At 45.4% G+C, this 18,690-nt stretch overlaps 1 protein-coding gene across 2 annotated transcripts in view; it reads right to left on the reverse strand.

The window, feature by feature from the left end:
- The window catches only part of yes1 (YES proto-oncogene 1, Src family tyrosine kinase), a 49,988-nt gene that overhangs the window by 22,814 nt on the left and 8,484 nt on the right, over positions 1–18,690 (reverse strand). For both annotated transcript variants that reach the window (XM_056293501.1, XM_056293500.1), the window contains exons 2-3: positions 4,118–4,408; positions 335–434 (exon numbers count right to left, since the gene is read on the reverse strand). In XM_056293501.1, coding sequence (XP_056149476.1) covers positions 335–434; positions 4,118–4,403 — 386 coding nt within the window. In that variant the 5' untranslated portion in view covers positions 4,404–4,408. The remainder of the gene's footprint in view (positions 1–334; positions 435–4,117; positions 4,409–18,690) is intronic.

The following is an 18,690-nucleotide window of genomic DNA, read 5'->3' on the forward strand; positions in this document are numbered from 1 at the left end:
GAGGTTTCACAATGTCCAAAACAAATGGATTTTAGATGGAGGATCGGGCCGGTATTGAGCCGAGCCTTAAATCTGGGCAGAGTGAAACAGAGATGGAGGGGGCTAACCAGATGGCCCATTTGAAGGACCCATTAACCCAGACAGCTTTCACCCTCAATACCAGACCTGAATACAACAAGGGATTAAAATCACACCCACACCAAAGTGGGTACTTCAATGCACAAATACAGACCATGCCTGCACGCACACAGACGTGCGTCTAAATCCGGGATAAACACAACCGTGTAGCGAGAATTAGTCAACGATCCAATATCACGCTAGTCCGTGTACTTACGTGTTATTGATGATCTGGAAGCGATCCCCTTTTTTGAACGACAGATCATCTGACGTCCTGGCTTCATAATCGTAGAGAGCCACAAAAAATGTAACGCCACCTGAAAAGTGGGACATCACAATCTACGGATTAGAGTTATCGTACGGCAGGTCCGATCGACTCTGGCGGCCGGTAAATCCCGGAGAAAACACGCAGAGAACAATGGGTAAACAAATACATACTTTCTCCTAAAGGGTCTCAGGGAAGCCCCCCAAAGTTGAATATATCCCCCAGTTTTCAACCCCATGGACCGAACCAACACCCTGCACCTGATAGATCACTAAGGTTTGTTAACAGCTTAATGTAGGACATCTTGTGACCGCTCCATCACTTAGTTGGCTTGGACAGTTTTATATTTCGCCATCTTCTTTTAACTCCAAGAATATTAAAGAGAAAGATTATTAAAGTTTTATTCTTGTACATTTTGCAAGAGGTTATCATGGGATATCTGTATACCCCTGAACAAGGACAGGGTCACAGGCTTCGGTTAGACGTGTCCTTTCATTGTGGCCTCTGTCATTGCAACGCGTTCATGAGAACACAGACCTCTGGTGACACCTGTGAACCGTGTCACCCTCTTCTGAGTCACCAGCATATCTGCCTCCATACCCCTGTCTTTGTGACCCAAGTGAGTGGCAGTTGTTCTCTTGTGGTTTGCAGCAGGATCCTGCTGCCTTGCTTGCTACCAACCCATTTGTTTGGATTGCACAAAGCATCAGCTGGGACCATTGTGCACCATGTGTCTTAATACCTGCACTCCTCACTCAGGAGGCGAGCAACAAATGTGGCGGGACCAGGGATGAATATGGGCACCGTTTGATGATGTCTTTTCAATGTATGTGTTTTTAGGGACCTGAATGTATATAGACTCTTCAGACTATTCTTTTCTTTTTCTGTATTCCCCCTTCCCTTTTTCTCCCCAATTGTACTTGGCCAATTACCCTATTTTCCGAGTCATCCCGGTCACTGCTCCACCCCCTCTGCCGATCTGGGGAGGGCTGCAGACTACCACATGCCTCCTACCATACATGTGGAGTCGCCAGCTGCTTCTTTTCACCTGACAGTGAGGAGTTTCGCCAGGATCAACCAGACTAGGGAGGATCACGCCACCCCACCCCAGTTTCCCCTCCCCCCTGAACAAGCGCCTCGACCGACCAGAGGAGGCGCTAGTGCAGTGACCAGGACACATACCCACATCCAACTTCCCACCCGCAGACACGGCCAATTGTCCCCTGTAGGGACGCCCGACCAAGCCAGAGGTAACACTGGGGATTCGAACCGGCGATCCCCATGTTGGTAGGCAATAGAATAGACCGTGACGCTACCCGGACGCCCACACTCTTCAGACTATTCTGACACATCGTGAGCTCATCCACCTCTAGAGGTAGCCTGGCTGATCCGATCACAACGCAGCTTTTGAGCATCCTAACTTGTAAGTTAACTCAGCCTGATGTGAATGGGAACACAGGATGGTAGTTGTAATGACAAACATAACTGAGGCCCTAAATGCCGGCTTTACGTTCTCAAAGAGATGAAATAAAAGCAAACACAAATTAATCAAATAGCTCCAATAACTAAATACCTCTTTGACATTTCATATGAATATTATCACAATATTATAAAATAGAAAGCAGGAGGAATATTTCTCCCGTTGCGAAACCTCTCATTGCTTTGCAGCTACTGCCAAGCCTCTCCACTCCAATACTTGGCACCTTCTATCTAAGGGCAAACAGTGCTATCTAAGCGTTGTGTGACGCAAACAAAAAAATGTAGCAACAAAATTTTTTCCGGAGATGAACAAGCTGACCGTGAGCATGTTAATGAGAGAGTGAGTCACTTTCCAGATCCACGAGTTGCTTTGCATCCAAAAAGAGACTGCTGCTTAGAGCCGATTTAGGCTTGAATCCTCGATATCAAAATTAAACCAACACCGCTTGATTATTTTACTTTTTAAGGAAGGATAACATACAGAATACGTCAAGTCTCAGAGGTTAAACTGAAATGACTCCGTCCCGCGCTATAAGAAAAGCAGCGCCGCTCAGAGTCTGGTATATGGTCTGTCATATCAGGCCTGTGACCTGGCAGAGTGCAGAAAGAGAACAGAAGTCTGATAAGCTTATCTGGAGGAGGAATGAGCAGGATTAGACTTTAACAGCCCCTCGGGACCAGATTACTTCATTTGATATGTGTTTACACTGACGTGCGAAAACATTATGACCACTCACAGGTGAACTGAATAGCGTCAATTATTTCCAAACAAGGGCACAGGTCAATGTCTGGGTAGATTAGAAGGTAAGGGAACAATCAGTTCTCATAGTTGTGTTGGATGCAGGAGAGGTGGGCAGGAGTAAAGACCTGAGCGACTTTGACAAGGGCCAAATCTTTAAGGCCAGACGACTGGGTCGGCGCATCTCTGAAATGGCAAGTGTTGTGGGGTGCTCCCAGTCAGCAGTGATTAGTACCTACCAACAGTGGTCTGAGGAAGGACAAACCACAAACCAGTGACAGGGTGTTGGGCGCCCAAGGCTCACCCATGTGCGAGAGCAACGAAGGCTATCCTGTCTGGTCCGAACCGACAGAAGGTCTACTGTGGCACCAGTGACAGAACATTTTAATGATGGTTGTGAGAGGAATGTGTCACAACACACAGTGCATCATACCCTACTGCATATGAGGCTGTGTAGCTGCAGACCAGTCAGAGTGCCTATGATGACCCCTGGCCATTGTTAAAAGTTTCTACAATGGGCACGTAGGTGTTGTAACTGGACCTTGGAGGAGTGGAGGAAAGTCACCTGGTCCAATGAGTCCCGTTTTCTTTTAGATCACGTGGATGGTCATCTATGAGTGCCCCGTTTAACTGGGGAAGTGATGTCACCAGGATGCACTGTGGGAAGATGGCAAGCCGGTGGAGGGAGTGTGATGTACTGGGCAATGTTCTGCTGGGAAATCCTGAGTCTGGCCATTCATGTAGATGTCAATTTGACATGTACCACCTACCTAAAGATCGTTGCAGACCAGGTACACCCCTTCATGGCAATGGTATTCCCTGATGGCAGTGGCCTCTTTCAGCAGGATATTGCACCCTTGCCACTCTGCACACTGTTTGTGAATGGTTTGAGGAACATGGTGAAGTGTTCATGGTATTTCCCTGGCGTCCAAATTCTCCAGATCTCAGTCTGACTGAGCATCTGTGGGACATGCTGGACTGATAAGTCCAATCCACGGTGGCTCCGCCTTGGAACTTACGGGACTTGAAGGATCTGCTGCTAATGTTTCAGTGTCAGATACTACAGGACACCTTCATGGCTCTTGTAGTGTCCATGCCTCAGCAGGTTGGCACTGTTTTGCCAGCACATGAAGGACCAACAACATATTGGGCAGGTGGTCATAATGTTTTGGCTCATCCGTGTATGTCTGCTTGAGCGAGTGAGTGAGTGTGTGAGAGAGAGAGAGAGAGAGAGAGAGAGAGAGAGAGAGAGAGAGAGAGAGAGAAGTAACTATGCCAACCCACGACCAAACATCTCAATGAACCATGTGTTATAGGAATTTCTTTCCGTTAGATGAGATGCTTTATTCTTTTTGATATCAAGACAAGTCATTTTCATTAAAGTCACTGATCAAAATGATTAACATACCTTGCAAAAAAAAGCGTAGGGTTTTCTCAGGGTTTACTGACACACTGTCTCATATCTTGCCATTTTTTTGTAAACTGTCGGAACTTTCTTATTAACAAAACCAACTGACCTGTTACAACGCTGGGGAAGGGACTGCTCACTGCCACCGAGGTGAAGGAGGTGGAAGCACCGCCGAAAGGCGTCATGATTGAGGATGCCCCTCCGAACGGTGTGAGAGCAGCTGCGTGGCTGTTGTAGCTGTTGTTGTGCGTCTTCATTGCTGGGGAATGACCCATCAGGGTGGGGTCAGGCCCGTAGTGCCCCAGGTGTGCGTTGACCGGTGCGGCCATCGAGTTCTCCGGACGGTACTTCAGCGCCGGCCCCTTGTCCTCTTTGCTCTTGACGCAACCCATCATCAAGCCTGGCACAGGTGAAGGAAAGCATAAAGCATTAATTTTACTTGATGAACCTAAAACTAAACAGCCTTGGTTGAATTTATAGCATATATAAAACAATTCGTTAAAAGAAACACTCAAAGTGCTCAACAAATAAAGAGCAAAATAATCCAGTGAGTCAGGTAAATTCTTTAATAGACAGTACAAGCCTGTTCCATGCCATAAGCAATCATCAGCTGTCAATCTTATATATATATATATATATATATATAAAATCCAATTAGTTAAGTAAATTATATATGAGACAGTACAAGCCTGTTTCACGCCATAAGCAATCATCAACTGTCAATCACCTATGTGTGTGTGTGTGTGTGTGTGTGTATATACACTACCGTTCAAAAGTTTGGGATCACCCAAACAATTTTGTGTTTTCCATGAAAAGTCACACTTATTCACCACCATATGTTGTGAAATGAATAGAAAATAGAGTCAAGACATTGACAAGGTTAGAAATAATGATTTGTATTTGAAATAAGATTTTTTTTACATCAAACTTTGCTTTCGTCAAAGAATCCTCCATTTGCAGCAATTACAGCATTGCAGACCTTTGGCATTCTAGCTGTTAATTTGTTGAGGTAATCTGGAGAAATTGCACCCCACGCTTCCAGAAGCAGCTCCCACAAGTTGGATTGGTTGGATGGGCACTTCTTTGAGCAGATTGAGTTTCTGGAGCATCACATTTGTGGGGTCAATTAAACGCTCAAAATGGCCAGAAAAAGAGAACTTTCATCTGAAACTCGACAGTCTATTCTTGTTCTTAAAAATGAAGGCTATTCCATGCGAGAAATTGCTAAGAAATTGAAGATTTCCTACACCGGTGTGTACTACTCCCTTCAGAGGACAGCACAAACAGGCTCTAACCAGAGTAGAAAAAGAAGTGGGAGGCCGCGTTGCACAACTGAGCAAGAAGATAAGTACATTAGAGTCTCTAGTTTGAGAAACAGACGCCTCACAGGTCCCCAACTGGCATCTTCATTAAATAGTACCTGTTAGAGCCTGCTTGTGCTGTCCTCTGAAGGGAGTAGTACACACCGGTGTAGGAAATCTTCAATTTCTTAGCAATTTCTCGCATGGAATAGCCTTCATTTCTAAGAACAAGAATAGACTGTCGAGTTTCAGATGAAAGTTCTCTTTTTCTGGCCATTTTGAGCGTTTAATTGACCCCACAAATGTGATGCTCCAGAAACTCAATCTGCTCAAAGAAGTGCCCATCCAACCAATCCAACTTGTGGGAGCTGCTTCTGGAAGCATGGGGTGCAATTTCTCCAGATTACCTCAACAAATTAACAGCTAGAATGCCAAAGGTCTGCAATGCTGTAATTGCTGCAAATGGAGGATTCTTTGACGAAAGCAAAGTTTGATGTAAAAAAAATCTTATTTCAAATACAAATCACTATTTCTAACCTTGTCAATGTCTTGACTCTATTTTCTATTCATTTCACAACATATGGTGGTGAATAAGTGTGACTTTTCATGGAAAACACAAAATTGTTTGGGTGATCCCAAACTTTTGAACGGTAGTGTATATAGGGAGATATGTTTGGCCCTCTATCCATCTAATCTCTTGCCCTGTAGGTAAGTCATGACAATGCACTTTACATAGAGGAGCGACAAATCAAAGGAAAAACCAACATAAAGTGTCTAAAATAAGGCGTTGGGCCACCACGAGCCTCCAGAACAGCTTCAGTGTTTGCCGTCATAAATTCTACAAGTCTCTGAACTCCACTGGAGGGATGGAAAACCATTCATCCAAGATACGCCCTCATTTGGCGTTTTGATGATGGTGGCGTAGGAGTGGGCGATATATCAAATATACTCGATGCATTGTGGCTTGTTCTATGTGGGATGTAGTAAATGACTACATCGCAAAGATCTAGTACAAATTGTCACGTGATTTTTTTTAAGCTGCCGGCATGAGACTCGCTTTGACGTTTCGCTTCTCTCGCTCTCTCCTATTTCCCTCTTTCTCTCTCTCTCGTGCTCTCTCTCTCTCTCTCTCTCTCTCTCTCTCTCTCTCTCTCTCTCTCTCACAGACACAAAAATTAAAGAAAACTCACATACATCCGTAGCACACACCCACCCGCCCATCCCGGCCACTGTACTGGGCGAGTGTGCGTGACGTGTCTAAGTGAGGCGTGTGTTTTTGTATCTGGAGGGAACAGAGAAACAGCCTGGAGAGAGCGAAAGAAGTGAAGCGCCAAAGCGAGTTTATCCACGTCGAGTTCGGGACAGAAGACGGAGGCAGATGAATTGGTTCCAGAAAGGAGCAGCGCTGGATCCATCATGTGGCAGTGGTTTGGGGATCGCAAAGAAGATGTTGAACAAACAACTGGAAAATATGCAGTAAAACCACTGCCACAAAAGGTGGCAGTGCCACAAAGTTGTTTCACCATTTGAAATGCAACTCCCTACAAAACGAAGAACGCCTGAAACTCTGCATGTCCACATCTCCACGCCATTATTTACTTTCATATTACAGCTGTTAAAGGCCTATGTGTGCGATTGCCTGGTTTGAATAAGTAATGTTTTGTTAAATTTCACTTGGAATTGAATTCCCCTTTTTGCATGCAAGTTTAAAATTGTTCCAGTGGAAACCACTAATGAACATAAACAATGTTTTAGTGCAGACATATGTTGCAGGGACTACTAGGACCACCACACTGGTGTGATCGTATGCCTCAAAGGATTAAATTGAGCATGTATGAAGTGCTTTAGAGGGCATTTCAAAATATTGAGATATATATCATGTATCGCCATATAGCCTAAAAATATCGCAATATTATTTAAAGGCCATACCCCCAGTCGTATGGTGGTGGAGAGCGCTGTCTAACATGTCGGTCCAAAATCTCCCATAGGTGTTCAACTGGGTTCAGATCTGGTGACTACGAAGGCCATAGCATATGATTTACATTATTTTCATCCTCATCAAACCATTCAGTGACCCCCCTTGTGCCCTATGGATGGGGGCATTGTCATCCTGGAAGAGACCACTCCCATCAGGATAGAAATGTCTCATCATAGGATAAAGACGATCACTCAGAATAACTTTGTATTGTATTGATTTGCAGTGACCCTTCCCTCTAAGGGGACAAGTAGACCCAAACCATGTCAAGAAAATGTCCCCCACAGCATAACAGAGCCCCCGGACCCCCTCACTACAGGGGTCAAGCACTCGGGTTTTTCCTTTCATTTGTCACCCACCTGTGTGTCACAATGTTCTCTCTTATACATTTTTCTCCCAATTTAGTGGCCAATCCATCCCTATTTTAGATCAAATACCCACCCTCGTACTGTATGTGTTCGCCAACTGCACCTCTCCGACTGGCGGTGTCGAAGGAACCGCCTCGCCATCTCCGTGACAAGGCGAGCCAAGCCAACGCCTGTTTTCCCGGCACACACAGAGATGTATATCATGTGACGAACACAAGCCGACCCCCCCCCCCTCCCGAAGCAGCATTTGCCAATGTTGCTGCTTCATTGACTCCGACCACAGTCGGATCTGGCGAGACCGAGGCGCGAACCCCGGTCCCCGGTGGGCAACTACATCCGACACAAAGCCGATGCTTAGACCATGTCACAATGTTCTAAGAAGCCCTGAGTTGTTGATGTAGCGCCACCAATGCAACCGCTATAAAGGCTTACACACTTGTGGAACAAAGTGGCTTTAATACTAAAGGAGAAATATGAACAGGGGACCATTAGTTTAACAGTACACTGGACGAGAACAAAGCCACAAGTGGCTGCAAGGCTCAAGTTCATGCTGTGTCAGAGGGGCTGAGTTTGGATCCTGAACAAAGAGCATGTAGCAAGCCTTCACGCTGTACCTTGCCTGAAGCCTTCTTTGGGTCTTAACACAACACTCCCACTAAGAAACAAAAGCATGCAAGCAAACATTGCCCCCATGTGACTAGGCTCGCTAACCCAGCCAAGCTAGAAACTATATCCTATTACACCCTACAGCCATTTCCACACCTCTTATGACTGAGCTAGCTATCCCTGACATAAATCTGCGGGGTAGAAAGCCCCTCAGTGCTCCAGAGATGGAGATGGTCTCCTCAGATAAAGTGATTTGATAGCTGTGTGTTGTGTGTAGGGATGGGTAGCAAAACCCGGTATTAAACCAGCACCGGTGCTATTAAAAGCCGTAGTACTGATGAGCTTCGATGTTAACGGTTTTGCTACCGGTACTGGAGAAATTAAGAAAATACATTTCCTATTCATCTGGCCTTCGTGAAGGTGATCTTGCACCTTCTATCTCACCAACTCGCTCCCGATCCAGAAGAGAGGTCTCTCTCTCGGAGCCTGTCATACCCACACAGCCTGCTCTTAGTGACAATGGCGGAGAGAGAACCAAATGGTCAACAGTCTGGTGGTGCTTCACTAGGGTCGATACTGACAATGCTTGTTGCCACGAGTGCAACAAGTCCGATGCAAGTAAGGGCGGAAACACAAGCAATCTTTCGAAACACCTAGCGAAAGTGCATCAAATACAGGCGGAGGAATGCGCAGTTTTCGACTGCCTGGCTCGTCGTTCATCTCTCGCTGGCCCATCCACCTCAGGTATGCTATGTATGCTAGCAGCCTGGAGCCCCCACGGAGTTCACCAAATCATACAAACACGGGTTGCTGATTAAAAGCAACACTGTCCAGACATGAGAAAATAAAGCAATGTTAACTCTGTTCTTAATTTGTTTTGTTTTTTCTCTTAAATAAATAACAAAAAGAACGGATGAGTACCGTTAAAGTACCGGATCAATACGTAGTATCAGTAAGAGTAGTAGTCGTGTTAAAATCTTAATGAGACCCACGGGGGGCGGCCGTGTGACGTTGCCTACCAGCACGGGGATCGCCAGTTCAAATCCCCGTGTTACCTCCGGCTTGGTTGGGCGTCCCTACAGACACAATTTGCTGTGTCTGCGGGTGGGGAGCTGGATGTGGGTATGTGTCCTGGTCGCTACACTAGCGCCGCCTCTGGTCAGTCAGGGCGCCTGTTTGGGGGGAAGGGGGAACTGGGGGGAATAGTGTGATCCTCCCACGCGCTACGTCCCCCTGGCGAAACTCCTCACTGTCAGGTGAAAAGAAGCAGCTGGTGACTCCACATGTATAGGAGGAGGCATGTGGTAGTCTGCAGTCCTCCCTGGATCGGCAGAGGGGGTGGAGCAGCAACCGGTAAGGCTCGGAAGAGTGGGGTGATTGGCTCGAAAAAATAGGGGAGAAAAAGGGGGGGGGATTCTTAACGACACCCATCCCTAGTTGTGTGTGTGTGTGTGTTTGTGTGTGGGATTCTTAACGACACCCATCCCTAGTTGTGTGTGTGTGTGTGTGTGTGTGTGTGTGTTGTACTTCTAGTATTATGACCAAATGAGTTCACATGGACAGAAGGATGAGAACAATTCTCTGATGAGGTAATTGTTTGGCCCGGCTGGGGGACAGCCTGTACGTGCTATGGTCGAGGAGCGCAGAATGGATGCTAAGCTAATGGCATGTCCTCTCACACACGGAGTAACAAGTGTGTGTAGGTTGGCTGGGCTGAGTGTGCATCATCTCTGAGAGTTGAGCACATCTTTGCTTTGATGGGCCAGCTGAGCTCCCTCTTGATTACTGCATGAGTTGTGCATGTGTGTGTGAGAGAGAGAGAGAGAGAGAGAGAGAGAGAGAGAGAGAGAGAGAGAGAGAGAGAGAGAGAGAGAGAGAGAGAGAGAGAGAGAGAGTTGGAAAGCGACACAGTGATCAGAAGAATGTGGCGCCCGGGAGGAACAGGTGCCTCGGCTTCGAAATTACCAACACTGCTCAGTAACCGAACTAACAAGGGGGTTGGCCTCTATGTGTGTGCTCGAGTGTACACACACACACACACACACACGCGCGCGCGCACACACACACACACGCGCGCGCGCACACACACACACACACACACACACACACACACACACACACACAAACAACAAACGAAGAAGAAAAAAAAGCTGCCATTCGGTGACAGATGAACTCAACAGGTCCAACAACAATTCACTTCCAGTGACTCAGATCCTGGCTTAGTAAACTATTACAACATAGTTTCACTGCCGCTCAATAAGACGTCTTAGACTGACATCTGTGATGGGGGTGTGTGTGCTGACGGGGGGGGGGGGTGTGTGTGCTGACGGGTGTGTGTGTGTGTGTGTGCTGGTGTCAGTCATGGATGAAAGGATAAACCAAGGCCAAGACTACAGGCAAGACGAGCAACTCTTGAACACTGTAACTGATGACACACTTCACAGTTTTTGAGCCTTGGAGCGCTGAAGTGTCTCCTGGGTACTGTAGTGATGTCTTACCCAGGATGATGTCTCCCAGCTTTCACTGCAGTTTTTCTACACGGTGACGTACCCGTGTTTGGTCCTGTAAGGATACTGGACTCCTTGGTGTAATTCTCATTCTAGGCTCGGCTTCCCTCCCCGAGAGATCATGTCGAATGCCAGCTCCTTTCTTTGTCAAAATTACCGTTTCGAGAACAGCCCCCGACCCTCCGAAACCTCCACCAGCTACGGTCTCATATCGTCTCATAGCTTACCGGCCTAGCCAGTACTGGATGTGAGATTTGTGTTTAAGGTCAAATTTGGAAAAGGTAAAATGGGAATACGCCGCCAAGGCTAAGTGGAGTACTGCAACAACAACACGAGCGCCCTACTGACAACAATGCACCATGACGCGTCTCACCGGCGGGTCAACTGTGTGTGTGCGTGTGTGTGTGTTCAAGAAATGGAGACACAAATGGCATCGGCTGTTTTTTCTCAGCCACAAGGAATAACGAAGTCTGGTGAAAATAACAGCAGTAGTGAAGGGAGCGGGGGGCAGCTGCTTCTGTGTGTCAATTGCGGCTCATACCTTTAATCTCTAAAACAGATGGGGAGGTTGGGGCATTTATCTGCCTTAAAACAGAACGACGGGGCATATGGGAGCAGCACTACGCCCTAACCCTAATGGGGGCTGGTGATCAATATATGGATCCACTTCTTAGGGAGAGAATTGGTGTATTGTGTTCGAACAATACTGGCTGATAAGCCAATACTGCCTCATTCAGCAGAAACAGAGGCCGTTTTTACACGGAGATCCCGCAACACTGCCGCGATGAAGACTCGTCTTTACGCCAGCTTGGCTCTTTTACCCCAAACCAAACAAATGCCGTCCCAGTGTGTGATCTTATATGGCATGCCGGCGTTCCGGAGGCAGGGGCATCACGACGTGTAACACAACAGTGTCGGCTGTCCCGTCCCTCTGGCTGTCCCTTTTTACTCGTGACTGCTGCCAGAACAACAACGACCCCCCCCCCGCTCTGTCTTCGTACCTTTTACACAGAATGGTGAGGCGGCTTAATGGTGCAACGTTCCCGCCGTGAAAAGGCTGTGCAAGAAGCCTCGGAGAAAGAAGCAAGAGGACGACAGACAGGGAGAGGAAGATGGACAGAGAGGGGAAGGAGAGAGACAAGTGAAGGGACAGGAATGAAGTCAGGCTGGAAGGGGTCAGTGACGGAGGGGGCATGATAGAGATAAAGTAGATTCATACTTCCCAACAAAGGCACTGATCAGAGGCAAGTGTAAAGCCTTTCGTTTGGAGAGCCAGTCGATCCAATACAAGATGTGCTTTGCACAACCAAATGCTTGTCCAGACATTGGAAAACAAGCCTAGCTTGAGAGGAGAATGGCCCTCCTCTATGCTGCAATTTGGACAGGCTGGAACAGAGACCTAATGTCAGGCGGCCAAGAAACTTGTCTTTACAAAGACAAGGCACATACGCTACAAAAATCCTTCCTGACCAATACCCCAGATGATAAACCAACAAAAAAAACCTTTACAGGGGGAGACAAAAATAGGGCAGGGGGAGATAAAGAGAGGTAAATAGCACCGGAAGGTGAGCCCTAGATAAGATGGTCATTGAGACGTGTGTCAGTTGTTGGCACACAAAGGCTTCCCTGTGTTGGCAATGGTGCACGGACAGCATTAGTAGTACGTACACATGGCTGTGACAGATGATGGGCCCATTTGTAACCACAGCAATTAACCCGTCAATACCACCAAGGCCCACTTAAATACAAGAATAAAACCCATACGTGGACTTTTAGGCTGTGCAAATACACGTTCAGTCATACGTAATGCAGATGCCCATGTGGTGCGACAATCCACTATTTTTTCTTACTTTTATGTATTCATCTTAAAAGTGACTGGTTTGAAACATGATACAACAATGATGACTATGGTGATGTTATTATGATAATAATAATAATATCATTATTAGTGGTAGTACTGGTAGTGTTACTTGTATTAAGCAAAAATGATAAGCATCAATTCCAAATTGCATGGAGGTTTGGATCTGCCACATCATGACAATCTGGATGGCATCAGATAACTTATTTCAAAAATATACTTACTAAAACAAACAAACAAAAAACAGCAACGTGATTACATACACTTCCAAGTCCTCCCAATACTCCAGAAAACTCAATTTCTCTGGTTTCTAGGCAGATAAACCGCAATGACAAAATCTATGATTCTTTGACCCAGATACATGATCCCATCGCCTCCACATTACTTTTTCACTACAGAATAAACTTAACTCAGTTAGCATCACACTCGTAACTCGTATGGACACATCCAACATGTGAACAGATGTGACGAACATCAGGACCGAACCCCAAGCACATCACGGTTCCAAACATCAACGCTGCTCCCGATCAGGCCGAGGAACCTCTTAGTACTGACACCGAAGCTAATGCTAAAGCTAATTAAGGGCTGACTTAGAAGGAGGGCAAGTCATCATGGTGAACGGGTATCAGTTTTGGGAGATCAGGGGGCAAATAAGCCTGGCCTGGCTGACAAGCTAATCCAAATGACACTAGAAGGTTGATGGCAACGAAGGTAAGCAGGGAGATTCTGTCTCATCGAGCAAATGAACGAAGCAATTATCATCGAAGGCTGTTGGGAGAATTTCGCTCGAGATGAAGCCAAAGCTGGTAACATAGTCACCGTTCCTATACTGGGTGAAAAAGAGATGAGCATCAATCTGATCAGAGCCTTTTCATTTCACTCTTATCAAGACTCATCATGGGGCAGAGCTGGGCAATATACTGATATTGTGTTATGAGAGGAGAAATTGTCTAGGATATGGGTTATTACAATAACGTAATATAATTTAAATGTTGTCATTCCCTAGTTAAAAAGGCTGCATCAAGTGATACAATTTGTTGAACTTATTAGACCAGTTTATCAAAATTAATTGAACAAAAAAAACAAAAACAAACCTCTACTTACTTGGTCATATCCACATTATTAATGATCATTTCTCAACATTTTCTTGTGAAAGCACCGTCATCCCCATAATATCATCATAAGGTATTCAGTCAGAAATATTATGATATCTGATTTCCTCTATCACCTAGTCATATTTGGGGGGGGGGGGGGGGTCAAAAGCTAAAATCCTTCTTCTTTTTCTTCCGGCTTGTTCCCTGTTATTCAGGGGTCGCCACAGTGGATTTTACAGTTTCCATCAGTACCATGTGAGGGCACAGCACCAATGGCGGCCGTTGTTAAGCCGGGCCTTGACCAATCCGGTACGGAGCCTTGACTGATCCGGTTTGGTCTTGTCAATCCGCATACTGATTTGGCAAAATTGTACGTCGGATGCCCTTCCTGACACAACCACTATGGATGGGGGCACAGGTAAAGCACTGGATCCCATCCCAGTATTCATGGACTTGCGCCCATGCAAAAAAAAAAAAAAAAAAAAAAACATCCTGTAGATAGTAAATTAAACAATAATGACAACCCCTTATGGTGACACTGATTACTGCATCATATAACAGTCGCCACTGGTCAGCAGGCGTTCTCACTGCTCAACACACAGCTGACACTACATTATCAATAGCTAAAAATAAGTATCTTCTATAGTCTCTGTTGTTTGCCATTACAATGTCGATCTTTCTTCAAATCCACCGCTACCTGCTTTACTCTACCAAATTCGGCTGCTATGATGAAGATGTAAAATGTTATGTAAAAGGCCCCAGAAAGTTGAATCCGTTCAACTGAACACAACATTTATTGAGAAGAGAAACATCTATTCACTATTGTGTACTATTCAGATATTTACACATGGCCACTGTAACTCTAGTTAATGGTCGCAGCATTTTGCACACGAAACCAATCGTTTTTTTCGGGCGTGATGCTGCTGTATTGTTTATAAGGGTGGGGGTACCTGCAGTCAGCTGAGACTGGAGAGGTCCCTTAGATGAGTGACGAAACGTTTCTGTCAATAAACGTTGTGCCCAGATGAACCGATTCAAGTTTCTGTGAGTTCCTTACCTGGATTATTGAGCATGCATAAAGACGTGGCTTTCTTAAGGTACGAACACAAAGGATGATTTAGCCATTGCTGGGTCACTCATTTGCACATCAGTACAGAAACAATGCAGTAAACACATGCTCCTTCTACATAAAGTTGTCCAAAAACCTTTATCTACGCCTTAATGTCTGTTCTGTTCACATAACACCACTGTCCCTGTATTGGGTATGCAGGTATGTGAGGAGTTTGTTATCTCCCAAATTGTTTACCGCTGATCACACTGGATTCTATATAATGAACGTCTACAGAGCAACCAAATTCTTCTCTGAGGGAAAGCACCATTCCTCAAAGCGTCACATTCCTTGAGGATTCCTTCATAAAATATCCATGAGCGGGATCACAAGGCCGAGCAGCCCCACAGCGGCGGCACATCAAATTGGATCATCGCAAACCGCCGTTTTGGAGCGAATTCCCCAAACTGCCTGAGTTTATGTCATTAACATAATGATTTATTCAAAATGAAGAAAGGCTGCTATTGATAAAAAGGCAAAAACTATTCCTCCCCCGCCCACCCACCCAATGCTACACAAAAATTGTGCCTTGCCTCTAGACGGATGTCAAAAGAAAACTGAAGAGCAAACAAAAGCAGAAGTTTTTCAAGACTTGGGACTGACATTTTGTCAACGCCTATGCAGCTGGCCCCAAACCCTCCAGGCTCTTTCCCATGGTCACAACTACATTGATTTATATTTGACCCACTTCCACCCCAATTGTCGGGATTGGCCAGAATGGCAAAACAAAATCTTTTAAACTGGTCCTGAGTTGTGTTAAATCAGTCTATAGTATAAGGAATACCACTAAAGAGGGAATAACTTTAAATAAAATGCTCCAGCTTTAGAGACGACTAAAGAAAAGTTCCCTTTCAGGAAATGAGCCCCCCCCCCCACACACACTCTTTTTATTTCTGCAGACACAAGATTTTAGATACGTCTTTTGTGTGTCCCAGCTATCTTTTGTTATGGAAAAATGTGCAGAGTGAAAGCAGTAACTCGCGCTATACCCCCACCTAGCACATAATGCCCACAGCTCCCTGACCCTCTGGGTCCCACACACATGTTACAACAAACCCTCCCAAACACTAACGAGGGTGCACAGGAAGCTTGGTTAACAACCGCACACAAAGCTCTATATTCAAATCATATAGACTGCAACCCAGCATAGTGCTGCTACCAGACAGCATCCTCCATCACACCAAATAAATCACACTTGTATATATGGTCAAAAAAATAATCAGTTATTAGGGAGCGCCTCTGTAGCCCAATGGTTACAGCATATGGCCACATGGTCGCAACTGTCGCCGGTTCGACTCCAGCCGGTGACCTTTGATGCATGTCATACCCCTCTTAAAGGTCACCGGCTGGAATCGAACCGGCGACAGTTGCATGTCAAACCCCCCCCCCCCTCTCTCTCTCCCTCACATTTCCTGTCTGACTCTACACTGTTGCTATCCAATAAAGGCCGGAAATAAAAGAGAAGGTCATCAGCTACAGTTAGATGGGCAATATTTCTTCAACCCCATTGAAATCGTTATGATCACATTCCAAGTTAACTCTTCACACGGACGCTGCATAAAGTGATCCGATAAGATGTACATTTACATGCCCCAAAGCATTTAATCAGAATACAACTTTTCTGACGTGTGCAAAGTGGTTCCGCCTGCTGTGAAGCGTCTAATCTGTCAGAAATATAACAGAAGAAGTTAATACAATATTCAAGATGGACCCCCATTGTGTCCTGGGATCAATATTTGCATTCATCTTTTCAAATACCTGTTGGAACAGCTCGTTGTTTAGAGCCTTTCGACCATGGAGGCATTCAACCATCCTTAAATCTTTTAAAAAGTCTCCAACAAAAAAAGCTGCATCAGTCACAGACCAGTTTGCATTGCTACCGCCATGCTTCTGTCCCTCTCGGAAACTCAGTCACGGCACCTCATGTTATCTCCATGTAGGGCAAACATGCACAGAAGGAATATATTCAGTCCAACCAGAGAGAAACGACTGGATAAAGCGTTTACATGGTTATAAGGCGCTAATATTTTCCTACTGAACGGATTATCAAAAGGTTTACACACACCAGCCCTCTCAACCCGATCGAAAATTCCTCCTGATTGGATCAGTCTCTTCCGATTGAGGTGGTTACACGAGGCATTTTTATTTTGATTGGGCTTTTATTCTGATTATTAGTGGAATACTGGGGTCCATGTAAATATTGCTAATGCTATATATGGGGGGAAATTATTGCATTTCATGAAGTTTGGCCGGCAGACCATAATTCGTAGTCCAAGAAATGTTGCACAGAAAAGGAACAACCAGGGGGTGGGGGGTGGGGGGTTTCGCTCATTTGAAATACTGTAACTTGCATGGATAAGTAGACACGCTGGCCGTTGGCTAATGGGTCGGACCCTTCAGTCGACTGGTTAACGTTGTCGCCCGGGGTGCAGGAGATATGAGTTCGCACCCCGGATGTGGCGGTCCCCTCCATCGGATGCACTTCCCGAAGGAGGGGGGGGTAATGTAACGGTAATGTATGAATAGGCTCGCTAGCCCTTGGCTAACGGGTCAGACCCTTCAGTCGAGCGGTTAGCGATGTCTACCGTGGTGCGGGAGATACGGGTTCGCGTCCCGGCTGCGGCAGTTCTTGTGGTTGCCCCCCGAATTCACTACAATACGTTAAACATTCATGCAACGTTAGTCGTTCGTACTGTGAAGAAATACAACAGTAAAGATATGTATGTAATAAATTAAGTAAGACCAAAAAGTCAACCCCTCACACGCGGGAGTTTCTTTCTGATATTCTCGAGCTATCTAATCAGGGAGGAGTATTCTTCCACAGAGGTGATAAACTGAGAAATGAGGACGACCATGCTGCCAGCAACGAGTATCATAATTACTACCACATTACACCAGAACAAACGACAACTCAATCGACTTCACGGCAAATCAAATTACCGACAGATTATGGGGTCCCTCATCATTGGGGGGGGGGGGGGCTGGCTTCCAAAATGAAGCTGTATTATAGAAAACACTGAGCACATTCAACCAGCTAGCTGGCTCCATGCATGTAGATGCGGACAGCAAAACATGGCAAATGGAGCATCGGTATAGTGCTCAGCTGTGTGCGCCATATGCTGGTCGTTGACACTGAGCGTAACGGATTACAACTCTGTGTTTACTTTGCGACCCAGCTGGTCAATAGCTGTTTTTTTTCTCTCTCTCAAGTTTCCCTAAAAACAAAGCATCTTGCTGTGTTTGTAGTGTTCAAAGCAATATTTGGTTGACTGCATCTGCGGAGCGTTTACATCCACAGTTAAAAAAAAAACAACTAAAAATCACACAGACTGTCATATACATATATATATATACACACATGTGTTAATCAAAAGATGGAAAAATCTAGATGCTGTATTCGGGTTATGTTTTAGCCCAATTTCAACCTCACCCTGATGATAACCCGGTGAAACCCTTCACGTGACTGTTTTTAAAAAGGTACTGTAAAGGACAATGCCTTTATTGGTTTAATGATCAGATAATTTGTTTACATGCACACACACACACACACACACACACACACGAGTGAAGTGCCCCTTGATGGTTATAAGGCTGACATAGTTAAGATAAGAACACACTCATCAGCTGAATCAGAACCTGTGTATTGATTTAGATCAACTTCTTTTTGCTTAAAGTTAAAAGCTCTTTTAAGTGGTAAGTTTCAATGGTTGATGAAACAACATATGTTGCCACTAACAAAACAATGCATAATCAGACTCCAATACAGTCTGCATAAAACAATGATATACCTAGGTCTACATTAAAATAGAAAAAGAAAAAAAACGTTATGTTCCCCTAATATTTAAAGGGTATGTTTTAGGGAGTT

Source organism: Lampris incognitus, chromosome 14 (genome assembly GCF_029633865.1).
Source record: "Lampris incognitus isolate fLamInc1 chromosome 14, fLamInc1.hap2, whole genome shotgun sequence".
Classification (NCBI taxonomy): domain Eukaryota; kingdom Metazoa; phylum Chordata; class Actinopteri; order Lampriformes; family Lampridae; genus Lampris; species Lampris incognitus.